Source organism: Lutjanus erythropterus, chromosome 11 (assembly GCF_056507025.1).
Source record: "Lutjanus erythropterus isolate fLutEry1 chromosome 11, fLutEry1.hap2, whole genome shotgun sequence".
In the NCBI taxonomy this organism is placed as follows: Eukaryota; Metazoa; Chordata; class Actinopteri; order Lutjaniformes; family Lutjanidae; genus Lutjanus; species Lutjanus erythropterus.
Genome location: NC_139327.1, coordinates 25234165 through 25255306, shown reverse-complemented (window position 1 = coordinate 25255306; position 21142 = coordinate 25234165). Strand labels below are relative to the sequence as shown.

Here is a 21142-nt window from a genome sequence, read left to right as displayed (position 1 = left end):
GAGAAAGAAAGAGACAGACTTCACTATCTACACTTTAAATAAATGACAATGGATAAAATATAGTGTGATAAGACTTCTCACCTCTCCGTCCTCCAGCTCCACGTCCAGGAAGTCAAAGTCTCGGAAAACCCTGAACTGCTGCTCGCTGGCGGTGTCGTCTAGCGTGTCCTCTCTGGTTCCGCCTTCCTCTGATGACACACCACTCTCCCGCACCTCCATCATGTCCAAGTCGCCACACGATGAGAAGATCACCTGATGAGAAGAAACAAAAGAGGCATTTATACTCGTCACAGAAGTTCACATTATGACAATTCTTTGTGAATATCTGGAGAGATATTTAGAGACCTTGCTAGGGTTAATCATTTCAAAAGAGTGACTAAAAAGCGTAAACATAATTTGCCTAAAACAACAGTGACTTGTGGCCTTTTGTTGATTTTTGTTGACAGTAAACAAGCAGGCAGGACAGGTTAAGTGTTGTAAATGAGAGATGGGAGGTAGCTTACAGACGGATTCTTGGTAAGTCCAACTTCTTGTCCACAAAGTGACAAAACGTTCACCAACTTCTCTCTGGTTCTCTTCTGTATGTAAGAGAGAGACAGCAAGAAATATTGATTCATATTAATATTAGAGTATTAATCAACGATCAAGGAGGTTTTATAGAAAAATTCATGCACAGGGGCAATTCAGTGTGCTTCTTTAAAAAAGTAAGTTGACAGTTGTCAGGGCATACAACCGATGATCTGTTCAAATCAAGACTATCACATGGCTGTCAATGCTGAATTAAAAAAAATCTGAATGGAATTGAATTGTGACCTTCTAAAGTTAAATCGGACCATTAATTTTGAAAATAGTGACACCCCTAATAAATTTGCTGTTATCGTAATAATATAGTTTGACTGTCTGGTGACACACCAAAGACTTCCATTTAGTGGTATGTACAGAAATGTATATAAACCATGACTTAAATTTTGATAGAGCAATGCCTTAGCAGTAGGATCTAACTCTACCTGAGAGGACTGTGGTCGTCTCCAGCTGACAGGCACCAGGATGGTGTTGGAGTTGGATCCAGAAGAGGTGGAGGAAGTACTGCGGGTTACAGCCATGGCTCTGGCCTTCCCCTCTCTACCCCCTGAACCCTGGAGCTCGTCGAACCGACGTCCAATCACTGGAGTCTGTGAGGAAAACACAGAGGGAGGCTCTCATGTAAACTAACTGTAACTGAGAACTGTAAGTGTTTAAGTGGGTGGTGAGCATGTTTAATGTCAGTTTAATTTAGCTGCTTCCTCACCTCAGAGATGTCAAAGGTGAAGTCCAGTGTTTTTCCAGGCAGAGCCTTGGATGAACCGTCCCACACCCTGCTGACCTCCAGGTTGGACAGGTCACCCTGCGAGTGGCCGTACACCGGATGAACGAGGCTGGCGGAGCGTGAGACCACCAGTTTCAAGATGTTCAAGGCGTCTTTCCAGTGTACTGTCTATGGAATCACAAACACAGAATACAGTCAGCACTGCATAATTTATATCTGTGAAATATCTACATATAAACTTTGTGCAATAGTGTTAACGCAATTACTGAGTCTGTTTCCTGTTTATATTGTTATAGTTTTATTCTGTCTTGTTTATATCTTGTTCATCTTCCGGCTGTACACCGTTTATATCTTGTTTATTTATTACTTATTTCATCTTGGCTATACTGTTCCTATTTTTTAAAATTTTCTCTTGTTTATTGTTCCCCATTTTATTTCCTCTTGTTTACTTATTTACTATTTAGTGTTTTTTTCACTGATCCTTCTTTCTGTTTTGATTTCCACTTGCTGCTGAAACACTGCAAGTTTCTCCACTGTGGGACTAATAAAGTCTAATAAAAGTAAAGAAGTAATACAGTTTTGCCTTACCTCACCTTACTTTACAAAAATACTTTATTAAAGGTTTTGCTGTAGGGGAGAATTTACGTACATAGAAAATGAGGTAAAAGAGACTAAATCAATTGTACATCATTAAAAAATAATACAATCATCAATCTTAATTGCCAGTGTCAACAATAATACATTATTATATAATGGCAAAAACACAGTGCATAAACTTATAAAGTACTGTACCTTACCATTCTTTATCTTAACTCATCTTATGTCACACACAGAGTAATAATGAAATAAGGAGACAATTACCTGGACAAACTTCTCAATGGTCTTTGTGACATCAGCGTTGAATTGTTTGACTTGTACAGCCGTCAGGTCCATGTGGCTGAGCAAACAGTAGATGATCTGGAGGAGAGACTGCTGCATGCTGGGAAGGCCCTTATCCAGCAGCTGAGAGATGGACAGACATTCAGTGACGAAAAAAGCACCACTAAATGTATCTTATCAGTCCCTAAAGGATTTTGTGGGCTTTTATTGGGGATTGTTGTAGCCTGATGCCTGATTTCATGTTAGCTTTTCTGAAAAACTGTAATGCATGTTGCAATTTTTTAGCTGTTTTTTGCAATGAAATTGTGGGAGCAAGAGGAAATTAAAAAAAATATACTGTGATTTCTTTTTTCATCATTAAAAATCAAAGGCAACTTGCTCCAGGAAGAATAAAACCACACTCTGTTCTTAGTGTTCAAAGTAACTTCACAAAAAAGACACAAAATATGCTTTATTTTAAATACAGAGGGGCACCTGGGGGTATTCCCGATAGCAAAATCTTTTTGGAGCTCAAGTACAAAATTATAAAATATAAAACTGCAAATAGCATTGATTGATGTCAATAACAATGACTGTGTTGTTTTCAGAACCTGTGACAACAGTAAATAATAAATGGAGGCTGTTCACTGAGACATACATGTATGACCTTTGTGAGGGGAACTGCTATGATTGGTAGACCTCGTGGGAAGTTACGATGATTGGTCAAATTTGGAGAAAGGCTGTGGTGATTGTACCAAATTGCAAGGTCATGCAGAATTCACAGGGATTAATTGAATTTGTGTTAACTGTTGTCGCAATACTGCAACTTCTTGGAGGGACTGTTTTATATAACACTGGACTATAGGTGACTGGATTATCCTTTACAAACTGGCAGATTACTGAGAAGTGTCATCTTTCATTAAAATATCAACATGAATCCATTCTGGAGATCAAAAATATCCAACTTGCTCTCCTAAAAGGCCTACTACTGGTCGTATATCCGCGTAGCCACACTGGGAGAGAGATAACGATTTAAATATAGAAATAAGGTCTGCAATATTCACAAGCACTCACCTCAGCCATATAGGTGACCATGTTGAGTGTGATGTCGGAGAAAGCCTCATGGAGGTATCTGCAAACCACACTGACCCAGGAGAAAGGGTCTCGTGTGTAGGAACGTGTCTTATAGAGTGTCATCACGTGGGCCAAATGGGACAACTTTGTGTGCTTCTCCTCCAAACACACCTGGGAGATGGAAAGAGAGATCACAAGAGAGAGGAGCAGACTGCTTAAAAACTGAATTGTTTTATTGCTTTTTATAACGCTCCTGCATGATTAATCTTATCTTCTCTGTGCATGTTTATTCTCACACCATTTTTAACAAACTTACTGTAGCGCTTGACCTAACCTAAAGAAAACTAAAATCAACTTGGCTCAGGTGAAGACTTGCACAGTACCTGTGCGATTCTCTCAGCGCTCTCCTTACAAAACTGAGTTGGGTGACCAAAGTGCTGCACCAGGTGAGGCAGCAGACACAGCACATTCAGAGGGAAACCTGAGAAGAGAGAAGAGGCTGAACATCTAACACCACCCAGTAGAAATAAAAACTGTGAACTCAAGTGTCAGTGACAGAGATGATATAATGATACAGGACGAAAATATCTACCTATAGACTGTGAGCTGTCGACAACGGGCACGCGGGAAACCGGCGTGAGCTGGCAGAAGAGCTGTAAGGTGAGGTCAGAAGTAGCCTGGGAGGTGAAACCCTTTAACAGAAGCTGCTGAATACCAGAGAAGCCGCTCCACCTCAGCTGGGCCTGCAGCTTCTCCAGGCGTTCACGGTTCTCTGCTCTGTCTAAGGGTACCTAGGAAACAAGAGTTGTTCTTGGTTTATCTGGTGTCCTGAAATGCGTTCTGACAACCTGAGGCATTTATTTATAGCGAGTTTCTTTTATCTTTGTACAGTGCTGATAGCTGGGCAAAACATATTTAAGGGACTTAAAAAAGGCCCATTCTATGAAATGAGTATATTTGGAATATTTTCCCTGCTTAACTTTGCTGTCAGACAGCCTTTTCTGACTAGAAAATTTGATATTTGATATAAATTGACATTTGTATATGATTCAAATATCACTCTGTCCAAACCAACCACACTTTGTTGGCTAAATCAATAATTTTACCTTGCCGAAACACAGGAGTTGCTTGTTTACTGCTGCCTGAAACTGTTAATTTGTTTGTGATATTGTGTGACTTCAGAGTTGCGAAAGGTTTGTTTGGATTCACCAAAGTCACACAATTATATAAACTAAAGGATCAGGACAGCGGTAGACCATCAACCCCTGTATTGTGTGAGAAAAATTACTGTTTTTGTAAATGGAGTCTGGCTGAGTGAGAAAGATTCATATTTGGCTTATACTACTGTGGTTTCCTGTGGAAAAAGTCTGACAGCAAGGTAAAGCAATTAAAATATTCTAAGTATAGCATACACTTAAATTGATACTGATACTTTTTTAAGTGGCTAAAATAGGTTTTGTTGCTGACTCTGTCCACAGAAATACATTTATTATTTAGAAATACCTCACACAAGCCCACTTCAAATAACTGAAACTATCCCTTTATTTTAAAAATATAATAAACACATGACAAATGACTTTTGTTTCTACAATTATATATCTACCTTCGACAACAACTTGTGCACAAGGCGAAGTGACATCTGATATTCAAACTCGAAGTCTGACTCCATGAGTGACACCGCCACCCAGAAGACTGTGGCCAGTATTGATGACGGATGGGAAACATGGGCAGGATCTGATAGAACACTGGGATCAATTCGATTGGTTGACGATGTGCAGGACCCGGGGGCTCTTCCTACTCGGGCGAGGCCGTGACTGTTGCAGGCCTGTGGATTGAAAATCAAATATGACTCTGAATTAGTGAGATGTTCAGCGAGACTGCTCCAGCATTAAGGAGAACAAGAATCTCCCCGTCTTGCCTGTATGCGGTCCAGAGTGGCACTGCGCGGAGGATCACTCGACTGGTTGCCGCACTCGCCAAACTTCTTGGGCACCGAGTAGGAGCGCTGGTGGCGCTGTGACGACAGACCAACAAATCCTGGGCCGGGGAAGTTCAACTGACCCGTGCTCTTTCTGTTCATCAGTTTGTCACTTGTCACAAAGTCTGGTGAGGATGTCCTGTGAATCAAACACAGTAAATACCCATTTACTTAAATATGGTCTGTTTGTATCTAATCACTTGCACTTATTCTGCATTTATAAGGTGTTATTTATGGGATACATGTTTTCAACTGTACAATAAGAGTCACAAAGAGAATTAATACATGGTTATTGGTAAAAAATAAGTCAGAAATTATAGAATAGACAAGTAAATAGACAATTACTACCCTTAAATAAACATTTACTATTACTGCATTAACTAATATTAATTAATGGACCCTTACTGTAAAGTGTTATTGCTTATTTAAAATTTACACCTATAAAGAAGCTTACCTAGTTAAAGCTGCCATAAGGTCACTGTTTTTCAGACATTCTGCTAGATTCACCACCACTGACTCCAGCGTCAACAGCACCTCCATCACGTAGCCCTGAAACACACACGTAATTACATACACACATCAACACCACGTTTTCTCATTTGCAGAGTAAATTTGCAGTTTAGATGCTGATATTTCTCCTCTATGCCATTTCTCTCTCTCACCTGCACCTCGTCCCCGTGTTCCCCCACCACCTCGACGAGCCGCGAGACCAGGTCAGAGACAGCGTGGTTGTTGATTGGCTGTTTGAGGGCTCTGAAGATCTGGAAAGAGCGGCCGGCATAGTGACGCGAGGAGCTGCACAGAGCCGTCTGTAAAGCCACGTCGCTCAGCTGTTGCTCCAGGTGGAAGTCTGCATAAACAGATGGGTAAAAAGTCACATTAAGATACACACATACAGGTCTGTTTGGAGATATGAGTCATTCCTGTTAACAAATGCTATACTAGTTGAGAAGACTTGCTCAAGGCATTATTTTGGCATTTGGTGCCGGTGCATTGGATTTTACATTAAGGCTAGTGGATTAAAGCAGAACAGAGGAGGGCTTTGAACAAAGTGAAAATGGAATAAAAAATGTCAGTAATGCTACACATAAATCATAAGCTAGAAAGAAAGCAGTGATATTTCAGTAAAAGACATCTGGCATTAACATGAGCTGTTTCTGAAAGAATGCTTGATTGTCATGGATTGGGGTTTTAGTTGAGTTGTTTCCTGTCTTTTTTTGATTACGGTTTGTTTTTACCTGGCCTTAATTAGCCACCCACTGTATTTGGTCTTGTGTCTTTCCCTTTATAGTTTGCCGTTATGCCTTTGTACCTGTTTCCTCATGGTCTTTTTGGACTTTCTTTTGTATTTCCTTGGACTTTGGATTTGTTTCCCCTTGCATTGAGAACATCTGCTTCTTATTTTCATTTATAAGCGCTACCACTTCCTCCATTTTTTATTTATCTTCAAAATGCTTCGTGCTGTGCTGATGTTAGTAGTGACTTGTGTGTTCTAAAATAAAAATTATCACCTGACTTGGACTCCTTGAACACAGAGATGACGTGGCGTAGGAAGTTGGAGAGCTGCTCCGTGCTCTTGCTGTTGGGGTTCTTTGGTGTGATGTCCTCATGTACCCACAGCGGCCCGAACGCTCTGAGCAACAACAACACAGTACTCCAGGCACTGTATACCCGCCACCAGTAGCACCACATACATGTTACACAAGAACTTAAATATGTGCACACAGTGTGCACTACAGTGAGATCTTCACACACACGCCCACCCACACACACACACACACACACCCACACACATACTCATACGTGCTCGAACATTTATACATCAAAATGCAGCAGCGGTGTTTCTAGAGTTGCACAAAGCAGTTCGCCTGGAGGAGTGCGTACCTGGTGGAGAGGAACTCGATAAGTTTGTTTGTCTTCTCGTCAGTTTCATTAGGTGCATCTTCAAGGTCCTCCAGGTCGTCTGGTGTCACCAAGGGTAGATTTCCAACACTGCCTGCAGTGCTGCCGCCACCCAGACTGGCAGAGGAAGAGTTGGAGGTTGAGCTGAGGCCGGAGTCCACCACCGGAGACGCCTGCCACTCTCGCAGGAAGTCAGGTGCATCTAAAAGAACAAAATTGTATATACATATATGTATATGTATAATATATGTAAATGCAGTTTTTCATATTGTTGTGTATTGTCTATTTAGCGTTTATTTAACCAGGAGTGAAGTTTCATTGAAATCAAAAATCTTGTGTTCAAATCCTGACAGGCAGCAGCACAAGCCACACAGCTGCAGAAACTAAACACAAGTAATAATTTAATATGGAAAGAAAAGAACAAATTACAAAAATCATGAAATATCCAAAAAGAAAATTCATCAAAATACAAAACATCTACAGTCAGATGCCCTCATTTCCAAGTCATTTAGTCATTAAATGTATTCAGTGAGACCCTCTCTCAAAGAGGTAATTTTGCACCTGATTCTAAGCAGAGGGAGCAGCATACGTACATGCCTTTTTCCCAGTTCAGTACAGACTTAGTAGGAATAAGTACTGGGAACAAAGACAAATAAATCTCCCATGCTTTTTTGATGGATATAGATCCATAAGAAGATAGAAGCAGCCCAAAATAGCCTTATAAATAAAAATAAACCACTGGTTAAAGCTATAATTTGTAACATTTCCGCATTAAAATGCTAGATGTATGCTATTTATTTTCCTGAGTTGTGTACTTACATTGTCCCAAATGCTTCCAACAATGTTCAAACTCAGAAAAAAAAGTTTCCTGCTAGTTTCTATAACTTATGTCTTTTGTTATTGTTTTAATGTGAGAGAGACATCTAGCACCAGAATATATATATTATGTGTATGAGTCTATGTGTGGACAAAGCAAACCATCTAAAGAGCACTGGTGAGTAACGGCTTTAATATTTGTAAGAAAATAAATAAATATATAATATAAAAATAAATCATGATAAATGTGTGTTAAGTGTTTTCTACTTACGTGACTGCTGGTACTCTGTGTGGTAGCTGGACTTAATGGTGAGAGTCTTGTTGTCGCTGATCTCTCTTGTCAGCATCAGAACTGAGGCGATGACCTGGAAACACAACAAGGAGGGTTCTTCAGGAGTTTCTGAAATTCGTTCAAAGCCCTGTCTATGAATTAATTTTGACTGATTGACTTTCTGTAGCAACTACTTGCAATGCAAAGTTTATTCAGACTAAAACAACATAATGATAACAAATTTTTGGATCCGGCTCTGACCTGGAAGTTGTTATTGCAGGAGAGGGCGATGAGGAGGTGGAGAAGGAGACGTTTGCTGTGTTCATAGACCTCTGGTCTGTAGTGGTCCAGGCCTGGACAATAAAATACACAGTCAATAAGACAACAGGATTCAAATTCTGCACAGACTGTAACTGTTTTAACATGTACAGCTCCTCTGGGTAAAGTCTCTATCTATCTATCTAATACATACAAAGGAGACAAACACCACAAAATGAGTAAATGCCTCAGTCGTGTTTAATTTCTTTTTTGTTTTTATATTAAGAAAAAATATGTGACTTTTCCAAGAAATGTTGGGGTACAGTTTCTGGCTTGTTGTGTGTCACTGCTTGCTATGACAGTCAGGAAGTTCATATCTCCTGTTTTTTAATTGTATCACAGTTTGTACATTGCTATTAATAAAGCATTTCATTCTTTAATACACCGCTGGTAAAAAACATCATGAAATAATACAAAATGGATTCTTAGACACCTTCATGCACACAGAAACACAGATTGAATGATAATGAATGACCTGGACCTGAGGGTTAGTATGTTTCATATTCAGCTGACAGAACAGGTATGTGTCCACGTGTAAGATGATACAGTCTTTGTGAGAAATGCAGTCCCTGGGGAATGTGTGTCTGTGGTGACACAAGAGAACGGTCTGTCCTCTGTGTCTGTGTGGGATGGAGATAAAACTTCACATAGTCACGCTATGAACTTATTGGACGTCACAAAAAATACCTACACACCTCAAGGTTATTTCTGGTTGTCTGTGTGTGTGTGTGTGTGTGTGTGTTGGTATGTGAACACCCTGTTGACACCCAGTGAATAATGATTTTTGATCTTATAATTTTAGTTCAAGTTCCTCTTATCTCAGGTACCCTCACTGGGAAATAAAGAGTGAGATCTCTTTAAGTTTATACAGCAGAATAGTTTTTCACATAAGAATATTGCCCTCTAAAAAACATGACTGTGTATTTTATACAAGACATTTAAGCTGTTTCCTTTGTTTCAATTAAACTCTTCCTCTTTTGTCCAAGATTAATCATCTAAAACCTCCATATGCTTACCCAAGAAGAGGGCATGTAGCAGCAGGGGCAGGTGTAAAGCCCAGTCTTCTCTCACGCTGTGGTCCACCACCATTTCAGTCATAAAGATCACTGCAATGTTACACCTGATGATGACACACACAAACCTAGTGAGTGCACAAAATATCAAAAATACTTCCTCCTGTCAATTAATAGTTCTGGTCGATAAAATCCTTCAAAATAAGGAAAAATACCCATTAACCAAAGGACAATGTAACATCTTAAGGTTGCCCCAGTCTAGAACCAAAAATATTCAATTTACTATCACAGAGGTCAAAGAAAAAAAGGGAAATAAACACATTTGAGTTGTCTGAACCAGTAAATTCTGGCACTTCTTAGAAAACTAAATCTAGCCTAGTAATAGTTGCTAATTTGTTTTCACTTCATCAGCTAATTGACTGAAGAACTGCTTCAGCTTTAAATCCAGAAAAAAAGCTCACAAGAAACACAATCAAGAGAAAACAAACCTGCATCATTTGTTGGTTTTATCTCTTTGGTGTACTTCAGTCTTAAAGAGAATCTGTATCAGCAAGTTAAGGAATGTGCATGCTTGAAAAAAAAAAAAGCAATTTCCAGGAAGTTTTTTTTCGGCAGGTTTATCTATCCTAGAAACTGGTTTTGTGTTTATATGGCTGGGGCTGATAATGGATCTGACAAACAAACGACAAACATAAAGCTCCATTAATGTAATAAAACAGTCTGCTCTCCTGTTATGTGTTGCAAATACATGCATCGTAAATCTACCTGAATCTCATTCTCATTTTAATGATTTTTAATGTGTTGAGAGAGACGGGAAAGAAAAGGAAGTAAAATATTCTAATATTCATTCTCTACATAGCATAGGCAGGAGAAGATGGCTCAGTTTCATTCTGGAGTAGAGTTTATCAGACCATCTGTCAGGAGGTGGAACTCGTCTGTGTGAGAGAATAATTTTCTTCTGCTGACTCTGCTGATACATTACTGATAACATCACTGCTCTGTTCACTGAGTCTGCTTTCTGTGGTTATTTCAGAGTAGATCGTCTGTACAGCGTGTGTTCATGTTCATTTGTGCGTACCTGTGCAGTGGTCCTCTCGGCGTGATGGTCTCTGGAAGGTAATCGACCAGAGGAGCCCAGCAGCCTCCGTTAACAGGCATGGGTAATGGCTGAGGATGGTTGGTTTCCAGGACGCCCAGTAGCCAACCAGCATATGGCGGCAGTGGGTCAGCTGCAAGAACAGAACAACATCACAATTAAGTTATTAAAAAAAATACGCACATTGCAGCATATTCCATACACTCTTTAATGCTGTTTATTCAAAACACACTGACCACTGACTGTCACAGACAAAAAAGTTTTCCCACGACAGCCAAAGCAGTGACAAACAGCTAATGAGACAGGTCATTCGCAAACCATCCGAAACATGTGGAACTCCAAGTATGAGCAAAGTCACAGTCCAGGTATTTCAGCGACAGAGTGGTACGCTGTAACTTACCAATACACTGACACTACTACCATATTGTATTTTCTTTTCTTTTGACAAATCTAAGCATACTCAGTTTTGAAATGTACACATATATAGAACTGAAATAAGTAAAGACTAAAATGTAAAAACTGAGATGTAATGTAACATAATTATGATTAAATGAAAATCTTTCTTAGGGATAATGTTTTCCCTAAAATTTGAAAACTTCTTCTTGACAAATAACTTATAATCAATAACCCAACAGAAGTGAACTGACTTGTAAACCTCATGTGTTTGACAGATGTGACAAGGTCCTTTTCATGGTATATTATTTTTACATATTTTGGGATCACTATTGTTGACACTGATAGTTTTTGTTTATTTTTTTAAATTTAATATTCATTATTTAAAATATGCAAGCTTGCTGCTTAGTCTACTTCAATTGTATTTGTTTTCTCAATTCTTGTACTCTCTTTTAATTGGACATTAAAAATCCAATAAACAGACAGACAGAAAAAAATGAGCCTGTTGTAATTTTAAGGCTGTCAAAATCAGCAAAAAGTGTTATTCATTTACCATTTAAAAAGTATTATTAAAGTATTATTATAAAGTATTAAAAAGTATTATTATAAACAGTTCAAACTTTATAAGGGCCATCCAGATAATATTTATAGATAACACGAAGTGTCAGTATTGCACATGCAGGGCTCGATGGTCAATAATACATTAGAGCATTATTAATAATTACGTAGTAAATTTTATTAGTTATCATTTGATTGTTTTTAACAATGAAATAACTATAAACTAAAGTTTAATTAACTATCTGTTTACCGTTTATTAATGGTAGCTATTATAAAGTCTTGCCCAAAATTCTTCATATTTTAATATTTCATGTTAAGACGGGGCTTTTTCAGACTGCTTGGAGAGCAAATCACTCCCTCTGTAGCCGAGTTCTCTGCCATCAATACTAAGCTGTAGCTGTTGAATTATTTGCTCGTTCAGCTTGACCTACACTTCTTTCTATCTTTAATCAGTGAAAGTGAGGTTGTGTGACGCCTGTCAGTGCATTCAAGGAGAAATTAGCGATTCTAGAGAAAGATAGTTGTCTGTCTCATTCCCAGGTAGCCAAACACTGACGTTTAGGGTTGGTTAGCTGGCACCAACCCAAAGATAGCTGATAACTGTGTTTATTTAGGGATTAATTCAAAACAAACATCAGTCTTTACATTTATATCTGTATGTACAAGAGTGGAGACACTTAGCAAGAAGGTCTTAGGTTTAAGAGGTGAATATTATGCACTGACGGGAAGAATCCATGTCCTGGAGCTCTTCCCAAGTAAGACATCTGTGAGTCCCACTGGGCTGCGTGTGGGAGTACACACTCTACAAACTAAGACAAGCAAGTCTGTACATTCATTCTCATGAGAAACAAGATGACTTACTCTTTTCATCCTCGTAGGAGCCTCCAGAGCTGTTGCTGTAGCGTGACTCCAGTCTGTTGTGAGCCCTGGCCCTGCTGAAAGATCCACACAACACTCAAAGTAAAATTTCTGAAGTTATGATTCTCTGTATGCACATGCAAATATTTGCGTCCATACAACTGCATATTTGTACGCATGTATATGGATTAATACATAGTTACGGCTTTTCTTTCTTTTAGTGGCATTAAAAGTTTTTTTCAAAAGTAAAATTTAGAGTTTCCAGATTTGCAAAATGTAGAGTCTTATTCTGTGATTGAAACGTTTAAAATTCTTATGTTAATATCACTGCAGAACTGGTATGATGCTGGCTCGTCTGTGATTTTATCTGCTTGCACAAGCCTCTTGATCCGTAATCTAAATGTGACAGCATATTCAGCTATTTTTTGCCAAACGCCTTGTCAATACAAGTATATAAAAAATGTATTAATACTGACCGCTCTTCACTCTCTCTGACCAGTTTGTTCTCATCTGTGTCTGTCAGGTTCTCCTGACCAGCCACCACTGTGTTACTGCTGGAGGTGGTGCCTACACATGAGAGATTTCAGACATAATCTTCAGAAATACAGTATATTTAATCACAGACATGACATAATATGACAGGGACGTCTCCTCTCACCTGTCTGTGAGGTGGAGGCTTTGTTGCTGGCAGCGAAGCGGTAGAACGGAGGATTGTCGCAGTGCAAGACCACAGGATTGACCGGGTCAGTCTGCTGCAGCTCAAACAGGAGCTCCTCCATAGTCTGGATGGTGTTGTTGCGACACAGGTAGATCACCACCTTCTTGATCTACAACAGATACAAATATGCAGCATTAACTGGCTTAACTCACATTATCTCTGTATATTCATTCTGGTATTTGTTATCATCATAAAATATAACACCCGACCCTGTCACTTACATAAGGCAGCAGTGTGGTGTCACTACTGACTCCACACAGGCTGATAAGGAACTGCAGGGTGATCCGTAAGTTGTTGCTCCACCTCTCATTGGACACTAAAGCGTTCCAGGCATTTTCAATCTCTGGGCCAGGAACCTCGTCTCCATACTGATAATGTCAAGAAAAAAAATGCAGTTAAAGGCAGGAGATTTCGCCGGAAAAGGGGAGGGTAATTTTACAAACTTCTTACCTTAGCAGTCATGAACATGAGGTTGTTGAGCACCAGTGAGGTCGCCTGCAGGGAGCCCCAGCCGTTGCCTCTCAGACTGGGGGACACACCCATGCCCTGCCCTTGACCGTGAGGTTCTTCCTCTGGCGTACAGGGGCTCGAGGCAGGGGGCAGGAGCCCCGTGTCTACTAGCTCAATGTTGCTGAGCCAGGGTAGCAGGTAGGACAGCATGATCTGTCTGCCGTTGGGATGGGTGGTTGGGAAACGCTGGCTCACCTCTGCACAGACAAAGAAATGTCAGGGGAATAAATGCTTCAAGTGCACAGAGCAGGCCTATTCAGTGGTGACTTGTGGTCCAGTCCAGCCTATTTATACAACCTTATTTATAAATATGAAAAAAAGTGTAAATAAATATTTTTTTCAAGTGAGAAAGAGGCTAAGTATCCCATTTATTGGTTTTATCTGTTGTTAAAGGTATAATCTGCAACATTTAAAAAAAACCCAATATAAATCATATTACATAATCCCTTTAAATCATCACTTATGACCTACTACAAGTGTGTGGTGGTGTCTGTATCTGCAGAGATCCTATCCTCTGCCTGTATTTCCTTATTTTTTCTCATTGTTTTGCTGTGCTTGGGATGTTTCACCAACCTAAAACACTGCTGTGTGACAAATCCTACCGACTCTACCTTAAAGCACAGAGACAGAGATACTTTTTTTTTTATTAAGTATTCAGTGGTCCTGTGGATTTGACAAAAACATATGGAAATGAATAATGGTTACTTGTTCTGTTGTCTATTCACTCCATTCTGCTCTGACAACTGGTTGCAGCTTATACACTGATTAAAATTGATTAATCTTTTAATATTTTGTCGACTAAGGGATGCATCATAGCCTATGTCTATGGCTCAGCACTATAGACTTAAGTCTCCCTACACTAGCTATGGATGAGGAAAATAGAGTTGTGGCTTCAGACAGATATATTTTTTCTTTTTTTGGGTCTTTTGATAGTAAAAGTTATCCACCCCTGAAGACAAAGCTGAGGACTCTTTAAAGAAATTGAATAATAGAGGAAACACATTGGGATTTAACTAACTATCTCTCTAATGGTCTCTTGGGAGTTTTGAACGTGAGGGCTCTAAGAGATCATTTTGGGGATAATTTCAGTATTAACCGTGTACACCATTCAGCACATCCTATTATAACTGATATCCTAAATCTGATGTGCAGTGTTTTGCTGTTGAAGCAAAATAGTGTTGGGGGAGACATAACAGACATAATTTAACATATTGATGATAGGATTTTAGTCTTGGCACTTGTGTCCTGGACTTGGTAATGAAGTGCTGCAGTATCTTCAGCCTGAAAACTGTACCTGAGAAAAGCGGCAGGGTGAGCTCTGGGTACATGCTGGCCAGCTGGATGGAGAGCTGAGACAGGTTGACGCTGTAAAGAGGCGGCAGGGGGCCGTGCGTACCATACAAAATATTACCGGGCTTCTGCTCCACCATCCGCTTAGAGTACGCACACAGCTTCGACTCTAGCACCTGCAAAAATATATTATATATCTTTTACAGTCAAAATATATCACGTTTAGACTTTATGTGTGTGTGTTCTTATTCCCCCCTCATTGTGTGCAATTAATGGATATTAAACTGTGTTTTTCTCTTCTGTGTGGTATATGTACCTGCATGAGCTGCATAGAGATCTCATATATTTCCCTGCTGGTGTCTGATGCCTTGAACAAGACCAGATTGAGCAAGGTCACAAGATCACACGGGTAATTCCTGGCAAAATGAGGAGAAGTGGTCATTAGTTGCTGGTTAAAATGGAAACTAACACACTGAATGTTAACGCGCAGCTGTTGGCAGTGTGACAAATTACATAATCCAATATATTGATGTGGTATGACCTCACTGGTTAAACTGCAGTCAAGAAACTCACATAAAGCTTTGTTACATATATTTTATCGGATAGCTTTGCAAGTGTTAGAACCAAGACAATAGTAACTAGCCTTTGTTTACCTTTTTGATTCTTTTGTAGGGACATTATTCAAAAAAGGTTTTGCATTCTGCATAAAAGTTGTTGTAAATATGCTTTTTTAATAACAATAATGTGATAGTTTATAGTTTATTCCCCCCACAGGAACATTTTATTTGTATTTAAACTCTTCAGCTGGGAGGTTAGAAGCTATAGAACAGTTTACCGGCAGCTGGTGGATCCTCAGTGTCTTGACAGAGAAAACATCTTGTAATAAATGTAACTTATGCAGTGTTTCCAACCTGTTGCCGCAGACAGTCGCGATGGCCTTGAAGCAGCCAGATGCCAGCTGGTAAGATCCTGTGAAGCAGCGGTCCACGGCCCAGTTGAACAGATTGATTTGGTCTGGGTTCAGTTCTAAGAGCAGGATGACCACCTCACACCCCAGACGGTGCACCTAGAACAAACATGTCATTATGTATAGAGACTAATCCACAGATTGCACAAAATAAGTAACAGAATGAAGGAAAATGAAGACTTGAATGGTAACTTATTGGTGCAGAAAGTGCCAAAACCTTTTAATATGTAAGTTCATAACCAGAGTACATTTTCAGAAGGAAATAACATACTTAAAAGCTCCAGTACAATAAGCTGAAGGTATCAGTTAATCCTGAAGTTAAACCTACCCGTATGTCGTGACAGGCCAAGATGTTGTCAAGCCATTTGTAGAGATAGCCGTCAGTAGAGAGACCCACGTTGTCAAACACTGGACCGCAACACAGAACTGCTGACATGGCCTGGGTGACAAATGTTGAGCTGTGTTAATGCTAAGGTTTCTGTAAAATACAATGGAAATAAGGGTAGCAGGGTTTGGGTATTGCTTACTTTGAGAGCACAGTACTGGTAGCGTGTGATCTGGTGGTTGCGGTCACTGTACCGATCGAGGGGAGTGAACATGACACTGAAAGGTCCAGCCCATTGGCTGAAGAGGATGAAGAGGTGGTGTCTCAGAGACTGCTGAGGGAAGAGGAAGCGCCGGTGGTGGACTGCACAGATGTGAGGGTGAGGATGAGTGAGACAGGAGGGACAAAAGAGAAGACAGTTTTATATTTATATTTCTTATCTATTAGCACTTTTACTGACTAGCATGTATATGGAGTCTGTGGCTGCAGAGCACTGCTAAAGCCAAGGGTACTCCATCTACTACACCTGAAATATTTTGATATATAATATCATGAAAAAGCAATAAAACGATTTACCAGGAACACACTGGATGAGATTAGCCACCATGCCACTGAAATGTGCTCTGATGTCTTTTAGCACGTCCAGCTCCTTCTCATTCTCAGCCTCCAGAAGCATTCGGGTCAGATCCACATACTCAAGGAACAAAGCACCCAACGCCAAAGAATCACGCTCCAGCGCTCCATTGGTGCTACAGAGGAGGACAGGGGAATTTAACTTTAGTAACCATAAAGATAATTTTTGATGTTGAATAGGGATTATTACATGTAGTGCTACAACGATTAGTTAATTAATCAACTAGTCAAATTAATTGCTTGTTTTCTTTTTCATTTATGATAGTAAATGAAGAGTCTTTGGGATTTGGACTGTTGGTTGGACAAAAGAAGCAATTTGAAGATGTTATTTCGATCTGTGGGAAATTGTGATGACATTTTTTCAGAAGTTCTTGACCTCCAGTAGACTAAACAATTAAATGATTAATTGTGACAATAACTGGCAGATAATCAAGTTACATGTGCATCAGCAGGCCAGGAATTACTGAAGGAAGCAAGTAAGAGAATAAGCAGAGGAATAATGCATGGGCCCAAGCAGACAAGGAAATACCAAAAAACATCTAGAGGTCATGCAGTAAATCAAATGTGTGTGTTACCTGTCACTGATGACTCCTGCATTGGCCAACAGTTCAAAGATCCTCAGTAGCTGCAGCCTGAGAAGATCCCTCCTCTCTCTGCGCTTCTTGTTCTGAAAGCACATGCAGGTTTTTTAATTTACTGCTGTACTGTGGAGCATCTTCAAGCTCTCTAACAAAAACCATCAATTCTGCACTTTAATTTAAATTGTTTTGTTTATGCCAGCTTAATTGGTTTATGCTGGCTTGATTGGTTTATGCAAAATTGACTTCACTTTACGAACATTGATTTTTTTTGTATATACATATTAAATTATTGACATCTCTAACAGATATGTACACCATTACAGATACACTTCTACTTTGTTATTACTGCTGTATATAAAAGAAGTCTAACTCTGGAATAACATTATACTTCATCAATTTTCTGTCTGGGATCAATAAAGTTAATCTAATCCTGTGTCAGTGCTGTCGGTGTGTTTCTCTCATCATTCTGTGTGTGTCTGTGTGTGTGTGTTACCTCAGGCCTACGCTCCAGTGCTTCCTTCATCAGTGGATGGAGTTCTTCCACTAGCTCCCTATAAACACACAGGATCAGAGGGGCAAAGATCAATTGACTGCTTCATCGCTAGATGAGACTGACTGAATCTAGGCTCCTTGCAGATTCGAAAACGGATGCTTTCATTTAAAGGAACAGAATGACTCATAACATCTGTCTATCTGTCTTGTGCGACCCAAATGTCACATGCCCTAAAAACACTAATCCTCAAACACGGGAATGTTTGACAAATTTGTCTGCAGAGACCTTAATCTCTTTAATAACAAGGAGCGCCCTTTCAGGTTAAAAATAGATGATCTCTGTAAAATTAAATACCTCCCTGTCACAATGGAACCTCTGTCCTTTGGAAAAATGTGATACATCTCTGTCCCTCTAAGAATTCTCCTCGACATCAGTGACGCAGTCTTTTTTCTTCTTCTCTGAATGTCTCACAGGCATTTCAGTTATGAAGTGAATGTGGAGACAGATGGGAATAACTAACTGAAGAAGGCAGCGTAAAAAGACCAATGAATCATGTCTTTCTTATGTAAGAGATAAAGACTAAATCTAGCACATCATCCATTCTCTATTATGATCTAAATCTATCCAGTGTCATTCCCTCTGTTCAGGCTTTGTGTGTTCTCTCTCTGCCAAAGTAAAAGCTCACACCAAACAACAATAGGCCTGGGTCAAATAACAATAGTAAACAGCAGGTTTGTGATTCATGAACTGAGCTTCAAATCACAAAAAATATTGGACATCTTTAGTAGGTAAAATAGTACTTGGCATTTAACCCAGGTCTGATGTGCATGACGAGAGCTGTGTTTGTAAAGACCTCTTTTTCTGTTGGCAAACATTTTTTTTTAACTCATCTTGTTAACACAGTTTGGTTTGGTAAAAGAGCGAATCTTGAATTCAGAGGGGAATTAGTTGTATTTTTTTGTTTAATAATGAAAATAGGTGTGAGAATATTTCCTTTGTGAAGATTTTTTTATTTTGCCACAGCTCTCCTAGTTTTTGTCTTATCGTGTTTAACCATAGTTGTCTTTGTGTTTTTTTGACTGGCAGCAGCAGCTGGTATGTGATAAAACTTTAATTATGAGCAATTACTGCTTCGATTCAGTCACCAAACAACACAGAAAGATGACATTTTAGCTAAATTATGTGCCCTAATACTCTGTACTGGCCTCTAGCTTTTCCTTCATTTTGCCTCCAACTAACACTGTAACAGAATCATGATGTTGGCACAAAAAGGGTCCATTGTTGGTGTGATTTTCTGTATGTTCCTGTACCTGAAGACCAGAGCATTTGTGCATCCAAACCCCAGCACCAGAGACTCTGTGATCTCCAGACTCTCAGCTCTCATCAGCGGGACAAGCTGTTTTAGAAGCCAGGCGACTGAGGGAGTGCCGATCACCTGAGAGATAAAAACAAATCAGACATGGCAGCATTAACAACCTAAAAATCTAAATTGAAAACAAATTTGCATAAATCTGGCAACAGCATAAACTTCACTGTTACATTAATTGTTAGTGATTCCAGGGTTTTTCACTATTTTAAAATGGATTTTAAATATTTTCATCTTGTCTGTTTCTATTAAAAGAGATTACTGATGACATGTCAATATGACATTTGTATTTGTATAATTTATTATTTCTTATCATTACAATTTTTGTTCTTTTTCTGCGTCCAGAAACTAAGGGATTAATCAATCTAAAATAATCAGTAGAACAATAAAAAATGCAAGTAAATGTTAGTTGCAGGCCTCTTTTGCCTGATTATCTGTGAATTTCCAAAGCTTTTCAGTATGTGTTAACTAAATAATCCCACACATTTCCAGACTTTCCACATTCTGCTATCTTTTTGCAGCACAAACAAACCTTGTTATCATAGGTGACGCTGCCGTCGGGTGTGGTGGCAGTGATCTCTGGTGTGGAAGCTCTGAGGTGACCGGGGGACATGATGCTCGGCTTAGCAACTCCTAGACACAGGATCAGGTAGTTCCGCCACAGAGAGATGTAGCTGTCACTGGAGCCTGCCGTGCTCGTCTTCTTAGCATTCACAGGACTGCTGCAGAAAGACAACGGGAGAAACAACAAGTGGTCAGACATGGACCATTTGTTATAAGATAAGTCATATTTTATGGTCACAGACGTGTGGTTATTGTTGTTATTTTGGTTATTTAAAGCTACGACAAGGAGTTTTTAACTGGTTATTAAAAAGTCTCAGTTTAATACTGATGCCTCTATATGACATGCATAAGTAAATTAGACCGTCTGCAAGAAGAATGGCTGTTTCTGTTATTCTGAATACCTGCCACTGGGTAGGATTCTCAATCAGATGAAACAAGTCTGTGTTTGCATTTGCTCAGGCAAAGATACAGTGTGTAACATCTCAGCTAGTTAAAAAGCAAAAAGAGGAGACTTTTCTTTATTTTAATTTTATTTTTTGATGTTGTTGGTTATTATGGTGGAAACACTACTGCTTTTGTCCACAGTGGCCTCCAAAATATGAAAGTTCCTTGTAGCAGCTTTAAGTAACAGTTAAACACCTAAAAATGACAAAATCAATCAATATGTGTATTTGTACTTTGGGTCAACCAGTGGCAGCAGCAGCTGTAGCCGTGTGAAAACGTAGGGCCACGCATATCCCAGGGCGATGGGGCAGTGTTTGGGCAGGTGCTCCTGCCGTAAGAAGATGTGCAGACAGAGCACCCACGGGTCCTTCATACACTGAGCAAAGATCCAGACGTGGCTGGGGCTCTTCACGTCGTAGGAGCTGCTCACCAGTCGAGCCGTCCACTCTACCAACCACTGCAGGTCAACGTGGTGGCTGAGAGGTAACGTGGACTGACGGAGAGGAAGGGAGGGGATCAGAGCAGCAAAGGGAATAATTTATCTGATGCATTTTTTGCTAATGATCACACTCTTAATACAAATACACTCACCGAGTCAGAAACAGCCACATGAACAAAGCTGTCCATTACAGCTGGGCTCAGCTGGTCCATGACCTCTATCATGGGTTTGTCATCATCCTGGAGGGGAAGACATTTATAGAATCAGCTATTTTTATAACAGCGTCATACAATGTGAGAGAATTCACGCAGTGCATATGCTGTATATCTAATCACAGCTATGCTCAGATGGCTCTCCGCCCTTGGCCTGAT

The 21142-nt window shown here is 39.7% G+C and overlaps 1 protein-coding gene across 1 annotated transcript in view; it reads right to left on the bottom strand.

The window, feature by feature from the left end:
- fryb (furry homolog b (Drosophila)) overlaps positions 1-21142 on the bottom strand; it is a 66564-nt gene that overhangs the window by 11064 nt on the left and 34358 nt on the right. Inside the window, exons 21-55 of the mRNA XM_084729795.1 lie at positions 20924-21010; positions 20566-20825; positions 19857-20046; positions 19269-19393; positions 17959-18016; positions 17460-17551; positions 16828-17000; positions 16454-16614; positions 16255-16365; positions 15871-16025; positions 15276-15375; positions 14964-15135; positions 13610-13866; positions 13381-13527; positions 13100-13268; positions 12918-13008; positions 12445-12518; positions 10615-10765; positions 9540-9643; positions 8467-8558; positions 8206-8299; positions 7101-7320; positions 6728-6879; positions 5879-6066; positions 5671-5765; positions 5157-5355; positions 4842-5063; positions 3831-4029; positions 3622-3719; positions 3239-3409; positions 2168-2308; positions 1289-1474; positions 1008-1172; positions 504-578; positions 82-252 (exon numbers count right to left, since the gene is read on the bottom strand). Coding sequence (XP_084585921.1) covers positions 82-252; positions 504-578; positions 1008-1172; positions 1289-1474; positions 2168-2308; positions 3239-3409; positions 3622-3719; positions 3831-4029; positions 4842-5063; positions 5157-5355; positions 5671-5765; positions 5879-6066; positions 6728-6879; positions 7101-7320; positions 8206-8299; positions 8467-8558; positions 9540-9643; positions 10615-10765; positions 12445-12518; positions 12918-13008; positions 13100-13268; positions 13381-13527; positions 13610-13866; positions 14964-15135; positions 15276-15375; positions 15871-16025; positions 16255-16365; positions 16454-16614; positions 16828-17000; positions 17460-17551; positions 17959-18016; positions 19269-19393; positions 19857-20046; positions 20566-20825; positions 20924-21010 — 5145 coding nt within the window. The remainder of the gene's footprint in view (positions 1-81; positions 253-503; positions 579-1007; positions 1173-1288; positions 1475-2167; positions 2309-3238; positions 3410-3621; positions 3720-3830; positions 4030-4841; positions 5064-5156; positions 5356-5670; positions 5766-5878; positions 6067-6727; positions 6880-7100; positions 7321-8205; positions 8300-8466; positions 8559-9539; positions 9644-10614; positions 10766-12444; positions 12519-12917; positions 13009-13099; positions 13269-13380; positions 13528-13609; positions 13867-14963; positions 15136-15275; positions 15376-15870; positions 16026-16254; positions 16366-16453; positions 16615-16827; positions 17001-17459; positions 17552-17958; positions 18017-19268; positions 19394-19856; positions 20047-20565; positions 20826-20923; positions 21011-21142) is intronic.